Source organism: Microcebus murinus, chromosome X (genome assembly GCF_040939455.1).
Source record: "Microcebus murinus isolate Inina chromosome X, M.murinus_Inina_mat1.0, whole genome shotgun sequence".
NCBI lineage: Eukaryota > Metazoa > Chordata > Mammalia > Primates > Cheirogaleidae > Microcebus > Microcebus murinus.
In genome coordinates this window covers 6,381,164-6,401,872 of record NC_134136.1, presented here as the reverse complement: position 1 = coordinate 6,401,872, position 20,709 = coordinate 6,381,164, and the positions used below count along the sequence as shown (strand labels likewise).

The 20,709-nt window shown below is 37.7% G+C and overlaps 1 protein-coding gene across 2 annotated transcripts in view; it reads left to right on the top strand.

Annotated features, from left to right (window-relative positions):
• PHKA1 (phosphorylase kinase regulatory subunit alpha 1) overlaps positions 1-20,709 on the top strand; it is a 121,268-nt gene that overhangs the window by 18,531 nt on the left and 82,028 nt on the right. For both annotated transcript variants that reach the window (XM_012784356.3, XM_012784358.3), the window contains exons 5-6: positions 7,020-7,102; positions 10,805-10,885. In XM_012784356.3, coding sequence (XP_012639810.1) covers positions 7,020-7,102; positions 10,805-10,885 — 164 coding nt within the window. The remainder of the gene's footprint in view (positions 1-7,019; positions 7,103-10,804; positions 10,886-20,709) is intronic.

Here is a 20,709-nt window from a genome sequence, read left to right as displayed (position 1 = left end):
GGGATCTGGTCTGCAGGTCTGACCTCTGGGTCCCAGAGTTCAAACTGTATCCCCACCAGGGAGAGGAGTTCCGGTCCCTATTCACCCACAGGGAGCCCAAGCTGTGTCTGTGTCTCTCAGCCTCTGAGTTGGCACCGTTCTCCTGGGAACACCGTGCCAGCAGCACCTGGGAGGGCTGGCGGGTAGGGAGCTCACAGTCTGAATTCCCCTTAATCAGCTGTAGGGTCCCAAAAGGGAAGGTCTCGTTCCCTGGAGGTGCCTCCGGCTGGTGGCTATATTGTCTCTCTGGGCAGCCGAGGGTAGGGTCGGCGGAGGGGAGGAGGAGGCAATATGGCGCCTGCCGCGCGGCTCGGGTCTGTGCACACGGAGGTGCCCCGAGGGATTTGGGAGTCTGGTGCCGTGTCCGCTACAGGCTCACCGCTAGCTGGCGGCCACCATCTCTGGGCTGGTGTCCGCAGGTCTCTCCACCCGCTGGGGAGCCCACCAGCAGTCCCAAATGCAGGGGAGGGGAAACGGCACATCCACCTACCCTTCCCGCTGGTCTCCGGGCTGCTCCGGCGGTCTCAGCTTCCAGTTTTCCTCCACAGCCTCCTCCCGTGGAGTTTCCCAGGTTCTCAGGTACCCCTCCTTTCGGCCCTCGTCTGCTGTATGCTCGCTTTCTTGCTTCTTTTTTCTAATTTCTGCAAGAATATGTCTTTTCTCCAGAGACACTCTGTCTGGTGGTGTTCCTCGTCCGCCATCTTGATCCTCCCACTGGAAATATTTTTTTAAGAATTAAAAGGGAATGCTATGGACAACTGGTTACCAACAAATTAGACAATGTTGATGAAATAGATAAATTTCTAGAAAAATACAAACTACTGAATCTGACTCAAGAAGCAGAGCAAATCTGGATAGACCTATCACAACCAAAGAGAATTAATAACAAATAATTTCCCACAAAGAAAATATTTGGCCCAGATAGCTTCAGTGATAAATTCTACCAAATATTTAACGAATAAGTACCAATTCTTTTACAGTGCTTCTAAAAAATAGTAGAGGAGGTAACACTTGAAAACTCATTCTGTGAGGCCAGTATTACTCTGATTTTGTCTTGGGTGTGTATATATATACATGTACTGAGAGAAATTAAAACATGTTCACTCAAAAACTTACACATGAAGTTCATAGCAGCATTATTTATAATAGCCCAAAGTAAAAACAACCCATATCAGTTTATGGGTTGTTTTTATCAAACTGATGATTTGATAAAATGTGACTATCTGCACAATGGAATATGTTTGGCAATAAAAAGTGAAGTTAGGGGTACATGTGATAACAAATGAACCTTGAAAGTATGCTATGTGAAAGGACCCAGACATATTAGGTCATTAAATATGAAATGTCCAACTTCTAATCACTTCTAAAGTATAGTTTGTTCTATCTCAAACAAGAAGCAGTATAATTAAAGTATGTGCCTAAACTATCGACACAGTTTTGCCATGTTAATGGTAGCAGCACAAAAGCCTGGAGAGCATGTGGCAATGAAATCATGAAAGGCATTTTCCACAGCTTGTTGAGTATTGACTATTTTTTCTTGCAAGAAGTAGTCCAAAGCCTGGAAGAAGTGGTATTCAGATGATGCAAGGTCTGGTGAATATGATTGATGACAGAGTGTTTCTAAGTCCAGCCTCTGTAGTTTGAGCAGCATTGTTTGTGTGACATGTGGTTGAGCGTTTTCTTGCAAGAGGATTGGCCTGTCTCTGTTGACCGATCTTGGCTGCTTAATTGCAAGCATCCTCATAATTTTGTCCAATTGGTTGCAGTAGAACTCCACTCTAATGAATTGACCAGGTTTCTTGAAGCTGTAGTGGATAATACCAGCGCTGGGCCACCAAATAAACCATTAGGTTTTTTTTTTATGAATGTTTGGTTTTGGACTGTGTTTCAGCACTTCTTCTTTATCCAACCATTGTGCCGAACACTTAGGATTGTCAAAAAGGATCCATTTTTCATCACACATAACAATATGGTGTAAAAATTGTTTGCCTTTATGTCGTGACAGCAAAGAAAGGCAAGCGTTGAGATGATTTCTCTTCTGATGTTTGCTAAATTCATGTGGTACTATCCAGCTTCTTTTCCTTGCCCACTTGTTTCAAATGATCCAGTATTGTTTGAATTGGAATGTCAAACCTTGCTGCTAATTCCTATGTAGGTTGAGATGAATTCACTTCCACTACAGCTTTTAGCTCCTCATTATTCACCTTGGTCTCAGGTCGCCCACATGGCTCATTTCAAGATATAAATCACCAGAATGGAACTTCTCAAACCATTGACATACTGTGTGTTCATTCGCCACATCCTTCCCAAACACTTAGTTGATATTTCAAGCTGTCTGTGCTGCACTGGTTCCACGATCGAGCTCGTATTTGAAAATAACATGAATTTTTGACTTATCCATCGTTTTACAAAATTGCCCTTTAAAAATATTTGAAAGCCAAAATGTGTGTGTTTGAAAGACTGAGAATGTACTTTCACAATAAAAATAAAACAAGAAATGTCAAAGTGAAATGTCAGAGAGATCAATTGTCAAACTTAGTACTTAAGGAAATTGGACATTTCATACTTAATAAGCTAATACAAGGCCATGTATTGTATGATTCCATATATACGAGTGTCGAGCAAGGCAAATCTATAGAGACAGAAAGCGATTACTTAGGCTGGGAGGCAAGTATAGAAGGAAATGGGGAGTGACTGCTAATGGATACAAGGTTTCTTTTTGGGTGTAAAAATGTTCCAAAATCAGTTGTGATGGTGGTTACACAACTGTACATACACTAAAAACCATTGAATTATATATAATTTTAATCTATCAATAAATTTGTTTTTAAAATGAGAGAGAAAGAGGTTTAATGTTAGACAGGTGAGTACAAAATCTAATTGGAGTAGACCACTAAATCAGCTCTATTTCTGGAGCCCCGCATTCTTTAGTATGCTTTATGTAATACTGTCACCTTTGGCCTAACCCAGCCCTACCTCATTTTATGTGTATTTACCTCTACATTTTCTGTTCAACAAGCAATGTCTTAGCTCTACAGAAGGGACAGGATTCAGAAGTTCTGTACCTATGGTTTTGCCTCAAGACACTGGTTCTTTTCCTGTGGTTAACAGTGTTGTTTAAAATCATTAAATAATTTTTTAAAACATCTACTGTTCAATACTATTTAATATCATTCACAATACTATGTGAGATAGTATTAGGAGATGTAAATATAAATACAATGTTTCTTTTCTTAAAACTCAGGTACACATTTATCTATAATACAGAGTAAAAAAATAAGTTCATAAGAGCAAGAAAAATAAAATTCTGTGAAGCACAGAAGAGAGGAATCAATGACAACATTATAGATGAGGTAGCATTTGAGCTGGGTCTTGAAAGAACAGTGGGATTTCAAGATACGGAGAGGAGGGGAAAGTCATTTGAACAGAGAATACCATGAACAAAAGGACATATGGTAGAAATGTGTGGCGTTTATATGGTATAGTGATTAGTCAGCTGTGATAAAAGTCTAAGAGATGGACAACACCAGCTTCACACCTGCCTTCTCTTGGTCTTGGCTCAATCATGTCAGCACACAAGGATGACAAGATAAAGCTAAGAAGCTGATGTCCAATGTTACTATTCCTCTACTCTGTTTTTCACTTTATCCAAGAAGTCAAAGTCATTACAGCTACAGGAAAGACCCTTTGCTGTTGCAGATTCCCTGTGTTTATGGTTGCTATTTTCACAGAGCCATGGATCAGGAAGAGTTTGTAATCTGATAATACTGATCGTATAGTCCTTTCTAATTCAAAAATTACACCGTTCCATGATTTTTTTTTTTTTTTTTTGAGACAGAGTCTCACTTTGTTGTCCAGGCTAGAGTGAGTGCCGTGGCGTCAGCCTAGCTCACAGCAACCTCAAACTCCTGGGCTCGAGTGATCCTTCTGCCTCAGCCTCCCGAGTAGCTGGGACTACAGGCATGTGCCACCATGCCCGGCTCATTTTTTTATATATATATATCAGTTGGCCAATTAATTTCTTTCTGTTTATAGTAGAGACGGGGTCTCGCTCTTGCTCAGGCTGGTTTTGAACTCCTGACCTTGAGCAATCCGCCCGCCTCGGCCTCCCAAGAGCTAGGATTACAGGCGTGAGCCACAGCGCCCGGCCACCGTTCCATGATTTAAAATATCTGTCAATAGATCAAAGCTACAAAAAAAGATGCAAAAAAAGAACTCATAAAAATTCCAGAAATGTTTGTGGGATAAAACTATTTTATAAATGTTTCTGAGAAGAAAAATACACTATAAACAAAGTCAAAATTCAATCAAACTAGGAAAAACACTTGCAACACATATGATGGGCAAAAGGCTAATTTCCTTAATATTTATTAAAATGTCAATAACAGAAAAAGTTTAGTGCTGAGCAAAATATATGTATGTGTATGTATGTGTGGGGGTATGTGTGAGTATATATGTATAAATATATATGTGTGTAAATGTACATGTGTATATATATTAAACAGAAAGATCAATTCAATAGAAATCTGTAAAGGACACAACCAAACAGTTCATAGGAAAAGAAATGCAGGTGGCTCATAAATACATGCAATAAAATGACTCGCAACCTTACTCATAATAAAAGAACTGCAAATTAAACTACAAGGAGATTCTATTTCTTACTCATTAAAGTGGGGCAAAGATCAAAAACTTTTATTAAATCCTGTGTTTGTAAGAGTATAGGGAAATAGTATTGGTTGGTATATAAACTTGTAGAACTTCTTTGCAGAATAGCTTGGTGATGATTACAAAAATTTAATATACATGAAATATTCAGAGGGAAGTATACTGTTATCTGCAACTTACTCTGAAATGCATCAAAAAATAAGATGGTTAGATAGGTGATGAAAAAGGTATGGTAAAATGTTAATGATAGAGTCCAGATGGTGGGTATACAGGTGTCCTCTGTAAAACTCTTTCATTTTTTCTGTTTGAAAATGGTCATAATAAAATATTATAAAATGATATGCATAAGTCTTTCTCCTCAGCAATTCTAAGAATTTTCCCTGATATACTGGCACATGTATACAATGATACATATACACAGATATTCATTGAAACATTGATTGTGATGAAAGATTAGATACAACCTAAACATCTTTCAATAGAGAACTGTTTACATGGTAGCTATTCAGTGGAATTCTATGTAGCTATTAAAAAAATGATGCAGATATAGTTGAAATTATCTCTAAGGTATGAAAAATGCAAGGTGCATTATAAAGTACTAACATTTGTGTAATATTTGTGTATGTCTAGATTTGGCAGGGGTGGAGGTGATGTGGTTCTGGGTAAGAGGAAGACTCACTGTATACACTTTGGTACAGTTTGAATTTTTTCATGAAAGAGTATTACCAAGTGCTGACTTACAAAGGGCATGTTTGTTTTCAGAATTGTTTATGCACCAGAATGAGTGTTATCCAGGACATTTACAGAGGGGTTCATTTGAAAGCTGACATTAAGAAACATTTGACAACTACTTTGTATCATGCTTCTAAGAATGTCAGAGGACTTTTTCTGTTCCTAAGCCCTTTTAAAGAAGCTTTTCCCCTCTAGATGTAATTGCTGTGGATATGCCCACTGCTCAGCAAACTGGAAGTTCTTGGCCTTTTCTGGCTATAATACAACTGCATAGCTGGCATATATAATCATTTCCATTAAACCAACATACCTGTTTTTGTGATAAATGTGGTTATAACATTTTTTTGTTTAAATAGAATAGCTTCCTCCATGAAAACATGAGAAGCTTAAAGGTTTAGTCTATAGTTAACTTGATCTTCACTTTTTCTTCCTCGTTTATAGACTGGAAAAGAATAACAAACTTTGTGATTTTTCAATTCTAAAATGATTTCTTAGTTTGATTGAATCAAATAGTCTAAACAAAGTATTTAGATAATGTACACAGTAATAACTAACTGTTGTTTCAGAAGAGGGGGCAGGGGGGCATGGGCAATATGCGTAACCTTAACACTTATACCCCCATAATACGCTAAAATAAAAGAAAAAGAAAAAAAGAAGTTAATTGCTGGCCGGGCGCAGTGGCTTACGCCTATAATCCAAGCACTCTGGAAGGCCGAGGCGGGAGGATTGTTTGAGCTCAGGAGTTCGAGGCCAGCCTGAGCAAGAGCAAGACCCTGTCTCTACTAAAAATAGAAAGAAATTAGCTGGACAACTAAAAATATATATACATAAAAAATTAGCCAGGCATGGTGGTGCATGCCTGCAGTCCCAGCTGCTCTGGAGGCTGAGGCAGGAGGATCGCTTGAACCCAGGAGTTTGAGGTTGCTGTGAGCTAGGCTGATGCTACAGCACTCTAGCCTAGGCAACAGAGTGAGACTCTGTCTCAAAAAAAAAAAAAAAAGACATTAAAAAAAGTTAATTGCTTAGTAAATTTTATATGTATGAGAAGTTTTAGTGCTTAGGATTTAATAATTTTGTGTGAAATTTTGTGAAATGTATCCTGAAGTTTTCTGCTTTATTTAATATAATTTTTCGATAACTTTTTAAATTACAAAAGTTGTACCTGTTCATTGTAGAATACTGTAAAATTGCCAAGATGTCCCAAAAAAGAAGAAAATAAAGCTACCTTAAACCTTACCACTAAAGATAACTACTAACATCCTCCTTTTTTTCCATGTGCCTAGGTTTGTACATTTAAACACATTATAAATTAGTTACTATAGAACCAGGAGTCTGAGCCTATCTATTAAAACCTATAAATAACAGTTGAAATTCTTCTGTGTTAAAATATACTCATATCTCACTTATTTGGAGAGTAGCCTAGGACTGATTTGTGGTATAGTTAAGGAATCAAAGTACCTCCATTGTTCCTAAGGAGGAATAGGATTACTTGGGAATAGTGAGGTCACTTAGTCACTATGGCTACCTATAAAGCTTATAATGATAATTGACCAGTTCTGTATCTTCATTCCCCTTTTCCTTAGGACTCCATATCATCCACAGCCTAGACGAGGTCAATTTCATACAGAACCTTGTGTTTTACATTGAAGCGGCATATAAAACTGCTGTAAGTACTCATTTTGGAATGGATTTGAAACATATAATTTTTAAAACAAATACTGGGTAAGCCAATCTTTTAATGCTGCCCCTCATAGGGAACGAAGGCTTCTGGCAGAAATTGTCTTCAGTCTCTTCCTTTACTAACATCTGTCATCCTCTGTTTGCCTTTTCCCCAAGGGGGTTACAGAGAGGGTCAAGATGCTATGCTTTCTTTCCTTTCAAACTCTGTGATATCTCATGGTATGTATTTGACAATCTGGGGCTAAATTGTGATCTTATTTTAAGGGTTTAAGGTCTTATACATGAGTAGGATGGCTAAGGAGTATTGTGAGTCAGTTAGCTACATAGAAATAAAATTTAGTCATGTGTTTAATATTATCTGTAGGCATTGATTCAGCACTTACTATACAAAAAAGATTGTTTTTCTTTACAACTACCACATGAGGTAGGTTTATATTAAATCATAATATATTTAACATATTCTCTGTAAAAAAAATTTAAGTTAGATACTGTATAAGAATGCAACTTTTTCTTCATCAAGCTAACATAGTTTTTTGTTGTTCATTGAAGCTTTATTCATAATTTCCAAAATTGGAAATAGATTCCCATCAACAAGTAAATGGATAAATAAATTGCAGTATATCCATAAAATGAAATATTGCTCATCAATAGAAAGGAATGAACTATTGATCCATATATCAACATGGATGAACCTCAAAGGCATTATGCTCAGTGAAAGAAGCCAATTGATCTATTTGTCTCATTATTGGGTGTTTTCCTGCTCCTTTGCATCCCAGTAATTTTTTATTGGATGCTAGATATCATGAATCTTACCTTGTTGCATCCTGGATATTTTTGTATTCCTATCAATATGCTCAAGTTTTGTTCAGGTATCCGGTTAAGCTAGGTGGAACCAGTTTGATCCTTTATTGCTTTTAAGATCCATTATCTGGGTCTGGAGTGAAGTCTAGTCTAGGACTAATTACTCCCACTACTTAGACAAGACTCTTCTGAATACTCCACCCAACGTCCCCTGAATTATGAGGTTTTCTAGCATTGCTGGTTGGAATAGGTACTATGTATGATCCTGTGTGAGCACTAGGTATTTTTCCCTCTAATTATTTTGGGTGTTTTTTCCCCCAGCCTCAAGTAGTTTTTTTACATACATGCACTGATCATTATTCTGGTGAATACTCAATGATGACCCTCTGCAGATTTCTGGGGTTCTCTGTGTAGCTCTCTCTTCTCCATTAATCTGTCCTGCAAATTATAGGTACCTTGGTGTCTCTGTACTCTCAGCTCCATTTCCTCAACTTGAGGAGTCTGCCAGGCTCTGCTTGGGTTTCCCCTCCCTGCACCGTGGCCTGGAAACTCTTAAAACAGTAAGCTGGGCAATCATAGAGCTCGTCCTATTTGTTTCCTCCTCTCATGTGTCACTGTCCTTCACTGCATGACTTTCATGTTTATTGTATTGGAAACCATTATGTCATAAATAGTTCTTTAGTTGTTTCAGATGGGAGGGTAAATCTGGAACCTCTTACTCCATATCCTGTCAGAAGCACAAGTCTAACACAGAAAGTTTTGATGCAAACAGACATTATTTGTTGTCTGATCGCTTTGCTTTCTGATACCACAGGTCAGCTGTGGTCCAATGTAGAAGTTAGGCTTCTTTGGCCTCTACATTGTATCCAATGGTTGTAGCAGTAGAATTGATGATATTTGTGCCTTCTTATACTCTAGTATTTGCTGCATAAACTAGGATGGAGCTGAATTTGGGGCAGGTGAGGCCAGGCATGGGTTCAACATGGCTCACCTTCCTGAAACTTCACTTTAAGTCAGAGATTTGACATGCCAAGTAATTAAAAGTAGATACAGAAATAAATATAGATGTTTGTGGGTATGCATATGTCTGTTTGCAAGTTCCATTCAATGAGAGGGCCTAGAAGGAATGACACCCCAGTGACAATGAGCATACCTAGTACCCAGGCCTTAAATTCCATTATTTTCTAATAAAATAAACCAGGTATTCTTATGGATGTGTTTGATTCTAGGGCTGGAGCAGGGAAAATACAAGATGAGATTAGAGCATCTTATAGTGCCAGAAATTGAAGAAATGCTCAAAAAGGAATGGGGGAGCATGTCAAAATGGCAGAGGAACCAACCTGAAAGAATATCCACTAGCTAAATCTGGAACAATTCAAACAACAAAATAATGATAGTATTTTATTATAAGCCAGAGAAAAACCTAAATATCTATAAGTTCATAGTGATATAAATAACTGAATAAATAAATAAATGGGGGAGAAAGGACAGCTCTTCCTTAGAGAAGAATTGCAATTAATGACTATAGAAGTAATGAAGAAACTAGAAAAATCACCATTAAAGCACCACTGTAATAATTGTTGCAGGCAAGATCCACCAATGGATGCATTAGTGGATGAATGAGGAGAAACAAGATGTTTGCATAGTCCTAAAGAATCTCTCTCAAGATATTTATTAATTACAAAGGGAAAAATATTAACAGTAGAATGGAGAAACCTGGCAGACATATGAATGAAGTGATGAAGGTTAACATCACCAGTAATAAGACATATCAGCATCATATAACCCTGCTATGATACACTGAGGACACAGTATAATGCCTGTAATATGTATTCTTGCCAAAAATGCTTAACCTCAATGTAATCACAAGAAAACATCAAGTAAACCCAGATTGACGGAAATCTACAAAATACTTGATCACTAGTATTTTGTGAAAAGTACCAAGGTCATGAAAGACAAGACTTGAGGAACTATCATTGAGTGGAAGAGACTAAGGAGACATGAAAAATGCAGCATGAAATTCTGGATTGGATCCTAGAATGCAAAAAGGCCATTAGTGGAAAAACTAGTGAAATCTAAATAAAGTCCAGATTTGGTTAATAGAATTGTACCTATGTTAATTTCTTAGCTTTGACAATTGTATTATGGTTATGTTACATGTTAACATTAGGGGAAGCTTAGTGAAAGGTATATGGAAACTCCTCATACTATTTGCAGCTTTTCTGTAAGTCTAAAGTTATTTCAAAATAAAAAGTTTAAAAAAATATAAGTTATCTTTATATTATTGGGGGGATGTATAGAACTATGGCTAAGAGAGTAGGCTTTGGGGTGAGATTACTTGGAGTCTGATCCTGGCTCTGTCACTTGTTAGCTATGTGACCTTGAGTGAGTTACTTATACTCTCTTTGCACCTCAGTTTCATCATCTATAAAATGTAAGCATTAAGGAAGATAATAATGTATAATGCATAGGTTAGTGCATGGTACATTGACAGTGTCGATAAACAGTAAAATTAGAATAGATGTTTAAGATAAAATACTGGGCTGCTGTTTAGGCTCCATCTCATAGATCCCCTGGGTATTTGCTCTGATGAAAAGTTTTGAGAAGCACCTCTTTAGATGGACAGAGTTATAGTTTTTAGCCCTCCCGATTAACTGTTGAGAAGTCTTCTAACTTCTTGGAGGCTCCAATAAGAATTTAAAGCTTTTGGGAAAGCAGCTGCAGGGGCCATCTAACTCAATGGTATCTCCTGAATAAGCATTGTAGGTGTACCTATGTATAGCAAATTAGGTACTAGTGGTGTCTTTTATTCAAGGGTTGTGCATCTAGTGAGTGTTTAGTATTATAGTTATGACTTGCTAATGATATATTGGTTATTTTACACCAGGACTTTGGAATATGGGAACGTGGAGACAAGACCAACCAAGGGATCTCAGAATTGAATGCCAGTTCAGTTGGAATGGCAAAGGTAATTTTCCTTTCTTGTTTGTACCAAGTATGGGATAAGGAAGTCTGGTGCACTTTTGCCATACATAAAAACTTAATGTGAATGTGGATCATTACCAAATTATTCTTTTAAACCACAGGCAAGATTCAGATTCTTTCATAGAACTGTGGATATATAGATGAAAACTTCTGCAAGCTCCAGATTTGCTGTCTCACTATCTTTGTGACATGTCTCTGCTTAAACTATATCCCACAAAGACTTCAAAGAACATATCTTAAACTAAACTCATCATCTCTATCATTGCAAAAACAAAAGGAGACTCTTATCCCTTCCATATACCAGCTGACCATTCTTGATATCAGGGAACCATCTCTCAGTCCTCCATCCCCTTTATGCTTCTCCATCTGCCCTCCCACCACCAACACCAACACCATCATCATCATCATCATTACCTTTCCAATAAGCCCTATCTTTTGATCCTACCTGCTCTTATCTTATCTGGAAACAGCAATAAGGAATAACATAGGATAGCAGAAATAGGATAAAACATGTCCATAATGATAAATATACATGATTTATTCTCTCCTACTAAAATACAAAGACACAGATTGATTTATAAAAGAAGAAAGCAAATCTAATATATACTGCCTATAAGAGCTCTAATATAACAAAAAGATATAGAAAGATTAAAAACAGAAGGATGGGCAAAGTAAAGTCTGACAAACGTAAACAAAAATGAATGGAGATGACTATGTGAACGTCAGATGAAGTCGAATTCAAAACAGAGTATTATATGGAACAAAGGGTACAGAAAGGGTCATGATAGAATTTTAAAAGGTGCAATCAGGCGGGGTGCTGTGGCTCATGCCTGTAAACCTAGCACTCTGGGAGGCCGAGGCGGGAGGATTGCTCAAGGTCAGGAGTTCGAAACCAGCCTGAGCAAGAGCGAGACCCCGTCTCTACTATAAATAGAAAGAAATTAATTGGCCAACTAATATATATAGAAAAAATTAGCCAGGCATGGTGGCACATGCCTGTAGTCCCAGCTACTCGGGAGGCTGAGGCAGGAGGATCGCTTGAGCCCAGGAGTTGGAAGTTGCTGTGAGCTAGGCTGATGCCATGGCACTCACTCTAGCCTGGGCAACAAAGCAAGACTCTGTCTCAAAAAAAAAAAAAAAAAAAAGGTGCAATCTATCTCTTAGTTCGTTTTTGTGTCACTATAAGGGAATACTGAAGGCTGGGTATTTATAAAGAAAAAGGTTTATTTGGCTCACAGTTCTGAGGACTGTTAAGCATGGCATCAGCATCTGCTTCTGGTGAGGGCCTCGTACCACTTCTACTCATGGCAGGAGGTGAAAGGAGCTGATGTATCACATGGCAAGAAAGGGAGGAAGCAAGAGAGAAAGGGAAGGGAGGTGTCAGGCTCTTTTTAATAATCAGTTCTCATGGGAATTCACTACTGGGAGGACGGCACCAAGCCATTCATGAGGGTCCACTTCCATGACCCAAATACTTCCCACTAGGCCCCACCCCCAATATTAGATATCAAATATCAACATGAGATTTGGAGGGGACAAATATCTGAACTATATCAACCTATAATGAGAAGGTCTGGTCTAGAATGTAGTTTTTTTTTTTATTTTTTTATCTCAGCATATTATGGGGGTACAGATTTTAAGGTTTCAATAAATGCCCTTTCCCTCCTCCCCCCACAAGTCTGATTCTCCAGCATGACCATCCCTCAGATGGTGCACATGTCACTCATTATGTATGTATATACCCGCCCCCCTCTTTCCTCCCCCCTCCCCAATACCCTGTTACTGTAGTACCTATGTGTCCACTTAGGTGCTACTCAGCTAATACCAGTTTGCTGGTGAGTATATGTGGTGCTTGTTTTTCCATTTTTGGGAAACTTCACTTAATAGTATGGGTTCCAGCTCTAACCAGGAAAATATAAGATGTGCTATATCACCGTTGTTTCTTAGAGCTGAATAGTACTCCATGGTATACATATACCACATTTTATTAATCCATTCTTGGATTGATGGGCACTTGGGCTATTTCCACAGCCTTGCAATTATGAATTGTGCTGCTATAAACATTCGAGTGCAGGTGTCTTTTTTGTAGAGTGTCATTGGATCTTTTGGGTAGATGCCCAGCAATGGGATTGCTAGATCAAATGGTAGATTCACTTGTATCGCTTTAAGGTATCTCCATATTGCTTTCCACAGAGGTTGGACTAGTTTACAGTCCCACCAGCAGTGTAGGAGTATTCCTCTCTCTCCACATCCACGCCAGCATTTATTATTTGGAGACTTTTTGATAAAGGCCATTCTCACTGGAGTTAAGTGATATCTCATTGTAGTTTTGATTTGCATTTCCCTGATGATTAGAGATGATGAGCATTTTTTCATATGTTTGTTGGCCATTCTTCTGTCTTCTTTAGAAAAGTTTCTGTTCAAGTCCTTTGCCCACTTTTTAATAGGGTTATTTGATTTTTTCTTACTGATTTTCGTGAGTTCTAAGTATATTCTAGTTATCAGCCCTTTATCGGATACGTAGGATGCAAAAATTTTCTCCCATTCTGTAGGTTGTCTGTTTACTTTCATGACTGTTTCTTTGGCTGTGATATAAAACCATCCTCATATAGCCATCTAATATTTGACAAATCAGACAAAAACATACACTGGGGAAAAGAATCCCTTTTCAATAAATGGTGCTGGGAAAACTGGATAGCCACTTTTAGAAGGCTAAAACAGGACCCACACCTTTCACCTCTCACAAAAATCAACTCACGCTGGATAACAGACTTAAACCTAAGGTATGAAACCATTAGAATTCTAGAGGAAAATGTTGGAAACAGTCTCCTAGACATCGGCCTAGGCAAAGAGTTTATGAAGAAGTCCCCAAAGGCAATCAAAGCAGCAACAAAAATAAAGAAATGGGACATGATGAAACTAAAAAGCTTCTGCACAGCCAAAGAAACAGTCATGAAAGTAAATAGAATATAGTTTTAATTAATAAAGAACAAAAGATATTAGAAATACAAGGTAAAATGAAACAATTATAAGAAAATAATCTCACAAAAAACATTGCCAGGCTATGATACATGCAGTAAACCAAAAATAAGATCATGGAAAATTTGAATTATATAATTTATGCAATTGAATTAATGAATATATGTGGAATTTTATACCTATAAAATATTTATCCCCTGGGTAAATTTTTTCTTTTTAATGTATTTTCAAATTGCTAACGTGGTATAGATATGACACTTATTTTTTAAAATGAGATCCTACTATACCTACTTCTGTATAACAAGATTTTTTTCATTTAACAATCTCATATTTTACTAAAGAACATAACCAAACATTCCTCCATATCATTTTATGCAGATAAATCTAGTTCATTCCTTTCAGTTGTTGTATAGTATTTAATAATTGCTCTATTGGTGAAGTTTCACAAATATTTCTGTAGGAAAGATTCCTAAAAGTGGAACCCTTGGGCTAAGGAATATACACTTTTTAAAATTATCCTTCAAAAAAATTTCCACTAGTTTATGTTTTCCCTATCCATATATGATGGATATATGCCATTATATACCATATATGCCATTTTTCTCAAATGCTCACTCTGGATATTATCAATATTTTTTGATATTAGACTTTAAAAATTTTTAATCACTAAAACTTTTAATTTTTTATTTTGAAATCATTTAAGACTTAGAGAAAAGTTGCAAGAATTATATAAAGTTCCCATATACCCTTCACCCAAGTTCCCCACTTGTTAACATTTGCTTTCTTTCTCTTTCTCTCTGTTTATACACACACACACACACACACACACACACACACACACACACACACACAATCATTTTTTCTGAACCAGTTGAAGGTACATTGCAGATAGCATGCCCCATTACTCCTAAATACTTCAGTGTGAATTTCCTCAAAAACTCTTCCCTAACCATGGTGCAATCATCAAAATCAGGAAATGGACACTGACATTATTCTAACACTTAATCAACATACCCCATTCAAATTTCTTTAATTGTCTCAATAATGTCATTTATGACCAAAAACATCCTAGTGATCCAGGATCCAATCCAGAATAACGTGTTACATTTAGTTATAATGTCTTTTTAGGCTCCTTCAATCTGCATCAGTGCTTCAGTCTTTACTTATCTTTCATGACCTTGACATTTTTTAACAGTACAAGCCACAGCTGCCCCCGCTGTGGCTCAAGCAGCCACACATGTAGCTTGTGCCACCGTTCCAAAAGGTACAAGCCAACCTTGGAGGCATACATGTGGTGTTGATTCTTCAGGCCCACAGAATGCAAGAGGTATGGAAGCATGACAGCTTCCACCTAGATTTCAAAGAATAACAGTACAGGCCAGTTATTTCATAGAATGTCCCTCAATTTTTATTTCATGTAACATTTCCTCATGATTAAATTCAGGCTGTGATTTTGGCAAGATTATCACAGAGGTGATGCTGTGTCCTCAGCCATGTGCATCAGGAAACACATGATACGAATTTGTCTCATTACGGTTGATGTTATCTTTTATCACTTCATTAAGGTGGTATCTGCCAGGTTTCTCCACTGTAAATTTGCTGTTTTTCCCTTTGTAATTGCTATGGTTTAAATGTTTGTCCCCTCCAAAACTCATGTTGAAAGTTAATCCCCAATGTAGCAGTATTATGTGCTTGGGTCTTTAAGAGGTGACTGGGTGAGGAGGGCTCAGCCTTCATGAATCAATTAATCCATTCATGGATTATTGGATTAATAGGTTAATGGATTAATGTTATCATGGGAATGGGACTGGTGGCTTTATGAGAAAAGGAAGAGAGACCTGAGCTAACATGCTCAGCCCCCTCACCACGTGGTGCCCCACACTGCCTCGTGACTCTGCAGAGTCCCCACCAGCAAGAAGGCCCTCACTAGATGCAGTCCCTCAGTGTTGGACTTCTCAACTTCCATAACCATAAGAAATAAATTTCTTTTCTTTATAAATTACCCAGTCCCAGGTATTCTGTTATAAGCAACAGAAAATGGCTACAATAGAAAATTGGTACTGAGAAGTGGTATGTTACTGATGACAAACACATGAAAATGTAGAAGCGGCTTTGGAACTGGGTAATGGGTAGAGGCTGGAAGAATTGGGAGGAGCAGGCTAGAAAAAGCTTAGATTCTGGTGAGGCTTTAGAACACAAGAACACTAGGGAAAGTTTGGAATTCCTTAGAGATTGGTTAATTGGCCATGACCAGAATGCTGATAAAAATACGGACACTAAAGGCCATCCTAATGAGGTTTCAGATGGAACCAAGGAACAAGATATTGGAAACTAGAGTAAGGTCATCTTTATTATAAATTGACAAAGAACTTGGCTGAACTGTGTCTATGCTTAAGGGCTTTGTGGAAGGCCAGACTCGAGAGTGATGAAGTAGGGTGTCTAGCAGAAGAAATATATTTCTAAGCAAAATATAGAAGGAGCTGCATGGTTACTTTTAGCTGTTTATGCTGACATTCAGAAACAATGGAATAATTTAAAGGCAGAATTTATAATTAAAATGAAAGAGGAGCAGAAAGATTTGAAAAAGTCTTAGCCTGGCCACATAAAGAGTGATAAAAGTGTGTTCTGGTATATGTATACCATGGAGTACTATTCAGCTCTAAGAAACAATGGTGATATAGCACATCTTATATTTTCCTGGTTAGAGCTGGAACCCATACTACTAAGTGAAGTATCCCAAGAATGGAAAAACAAGCACCAGATATATTCTCCAGCAAACTGGTATTAACTGAGTAGCACCTAAGTGGACACATAGGTGCTACAGTAATAGGGTATTGGGGAGGTGGGAGGGGGGAGGGGGGCGGGTATATACATACATAATGAGTGAGATGTGCACCATCTAGGGGATGGTCATGATGGAGACTCAGACTTTTGGGGGGAGGGGGGGAAATGGGCATTTATTGAAACCTTAAAATCTGTACCCCCATAATATGCCAAAATAAAAAAAAAATTAAAAAAGAAAAAAAAAAAAGACAAGTATACAAACATAAAATTAAAAAAAAAAAAAAAGTGTGTTCTGGAGAGGAAACGTAGGGGGTAGCCCCGCAACCATTTGCTAAAGAGATTACCATGGATAAAAAAGAACCAGGTGCTGTTCCTCAAGACAGTGGAAGAAAGGCCTCAAAGAGATTTCAGAAATCTTCAGGACTGTCCTGCTCATCACAGGCCCAGAGGCCTAGGAGAGCAGAATGGTTTCAAGAGACAAGCCTGAAGTGTTCTTCATGGGCTTGCTGCCCAGGACTACTCCAGACTTTGCTCCCTGCACTCCAGTGCAGCTGTTAGGCAGCTGCCCCCACTGTGGCTCAAGCAGCCACACATGTAGCTTGTGCCACCGTTCCAAAAGGTACAAGCCAACCTTGGAGGCATACATGTGGTGTTGATTCTGCAGGCCCACAGAATGCAAGAGGTATGGAAGCATGACAGCTTCCATCTAGATTTCAAAGAATGTATCAACAGCTTGAGGGCACAGGCAGAAACTTTCCCAGGGACAGAGACAGAGATTCTTGAAAGTAGATAACTTGTTTTGATTTTTCAGGCTCACAGATTAGGCTTTGGACTTTTGAGTTTTATTCTTGGTGCTGGAATGAGTTAAGACTTTGGGGCTATGGTGTTGGAATGAATGTATTTGTATGTGAGAAGGACATGAGTTTGGGGGGAACAAGGGGTACAATACTAAGAAGGTAATTAGTGAGTATTTTGTGCCTGGCCAACTTCTACTTCAACCCTATAGGTCTCAGTTTTGATGTCATTTCTTTAGTAAAGCTTTCCAGAACTGCCTTTTACCCCCAAGACTAGGTCAGATCTGCTTCATAATTGTGGAACTGTAGATAATTAATAAATATTTGAAATAATATTCAACCTGCTTAGCAATTTAATGCAAGTAAATGCAACAGATACATCATTTTTATCAAATTAGGAAAAAAATTTGAGATAATACATGCATTAAGGAAGGTACTGCTAGTGATAGTTATATTAGTACAACTTGCATGAAAAGCAATTTAGCATTATGTCTTAAAAATTATTCATACCCTTTGGCCCAGTGATTCTACTTTAAGAAGCTGAAGCTTATGAAATAACTCCAAATGAAAACAAAGAATTATTTTGTTAGTTTAAGAACATTTATTGAGAGCCTACTGTATGCCATGCTGCGTGCTAGAAATTGGTGAAGACACGTCCCTGACCTCAAGGAATTTATAATTTAGCAAAAGATGTGTATCAAAACTCTGTTTCTAATAGCACGAAATTAAAATGAACCTAAATTTCCAACAATTGGCAAATGGCTAAATATACTTTATTATAGCCATATGAGAGAATATTATGCCAAAATAAAGAGTTTTTGTAGTATGGGAAAATACTTGTGCTATATTATTAATTGTACAATGTAGGATACCAAATGTGATCTCAACTATATACAAATATGCATAGAAAAAACTAATAAGATTAATGTCAAAAATGTTAACAGTGGTCGTTTTGGGTAATTTTTGCCATCTCTGTACTTTACTATGTTTTCAAAATATTCTATAAGGAATATATTTTACTTTTATGATCAGAAAAACATATATATTTAGAAACATGTATTTCAAAAAACAAGAAATTAATAAATAAGTTCTATTTTTCTTTGAGATTGGGTCTTGCTCTGTGGGCCAGGCTGGAGTACAGTAGGATGATCATAGCTCACTGCAGCTTCAAATTCCTGGGCTCAAGTGATCCTCCTGCTTCAGTCTCCCAAGTAGCTAGGACTACAGGCACACGCCACCACATTCGGCCAATTTTTAAAAAAATATTTGTAGAGAACTCATGAAAATCAGTAAGAAAAAATCAAATAACCCTATTAAAAAGTGGGCAAAGGACTTGAACAGAAACTTTTCTAAAGAAGACAGAAGAATAGCCAACAAACATATGAAAAAATGCTCATCATCTCTAATCATCAGGGAAATGCAAATCAAAACTACAATGAGATATCACTTAACTCCAGTGAGAATGGCCTTTATCAAAAAGTCTCCAAATAATAAATGCTGGCGTGGATGTGGAGAGAGAGGAACACTCCTACACTGCTGGTGGGACTGCAAACTAGTTCAACCTCTGTGGAAAGCAATATGGGGATACCTTAAAGCGATACAAGTGAATCTACCATTTGATCCAGCAATCCCATTGCTGGGCACCTACCCAAAAGATCCAATGACACTCTACAAAAAAGACACCTGCACTCGAATGTTTATAGCAGCACAATTCATAATTGCAAGGCTGTGGAAACAGCCCAAGTGCCCATCAATCCAAGAATGGATTAAAAAAATGTGGTATATGTATACCATGGAGTACTATTCAGCTCTAAGAAACAACGGTGATATAGCACATCTTATATATTCCTGGTTAGAGCTGGAACCCATACTATTAAGTGAAGTATCCCAAGAATGGAAAAACAAGCACCACATATACTCACCAACAAACTGGTATTAACTGAGTAGCACCTAAGTGGACACATAGGTACTACAGTAATAGGGTATTGGGGAGGGGGGAGGAGAGAGGGGGGCAGGTATATACATACATAATGAGTGACATGTGCACCATCTGAGGGATGGTCATGCTGGAAACTCAGACTTGTGGGGGGAGGGGAGGAAAGGGCATTTATTGAAACCTTAAAATCTGTACCCCTATAATATGCTGAAATAAAAAAAAAAATTTGTAGAGATGGGGTCTCACTATGTTGCCCAGGCTGGTCTTGAGCTCCTGGCCTCAAGCAATTCTACCACCTTGGCCTCCCAAAGTGCTAGGATTACAGGTGTGAGCCATTGTGCCCAGCCAATAAATTCTATTTTTTAAGAAAACATTATATATCCCAAGAATGGAAAAACAAGCACCACATATACTCACCAGCAAACTGGTATTAACTGAGCAGCACCTAAGTGGACACATAGATACTACAGTAATAGGGTATTGGGCAAGTGGGGGGGAGGGGGGCGGGTATATACATACATAATGAGAGAGATAAGCACCATCTTGGGGGATGGTCATGCTGGAGACTCAGACTTGTGGGGGGAGGGGGGAAAGGGCATTTATTGAAACCTTAAATTCTGTACCCCGATAATATGCCAAAATAAAAAATATATATATATTGGAAAAAAAAAGAAAACATTATGATCTCACTTATATTTAGAATCTAAAAATGTCAAACTCATGGAAGTAGAAAGTACAATGATGGTTACCAGAGGCTGGGGGGTAGAGGAAGGGAAAGAATGGGGAGTTGTTTATCAAAGGGTACAAATTTCAGATAGGAGGAGTAAGTGTTGAGATCTGTTGCATAGCTAAGTGACTATAAGTCAGTAAAAATGTATTGAATATTTTAAAAAAACATATAAACTCCTCCTTTGCCTTGGTGACTAGTAACTTTCATCTTTAAGTCAAATATAATATTTTTCTAAGGCATTCAATTCTCTATGGAAACTCAGCTATGTGGCAATACCTATCTTATAGCCACACAACTTCCAGCATTTCTTATGTGCTGGTGTCTTATTTGGAGTTCCTCTGCCAAAGGAATGATTTACCATAAATTCATCTGTCATGTTTTTTAAAGTGTGATGTTTGACTTGAGGTAGTGCTAAACACCCTATCTTCACTTTCACTAGGACAATATGGAAGGCAAAGAAAAGCTCAGAAGTCACTGAGAATAAAGAATTTTACTGTATTTTCTGTTTTGTCAAACATATTCAAAAGTAACATTGTGTACATTAATAAAATACTGGGGTATAGTAAAAAGAAATACATATCTTT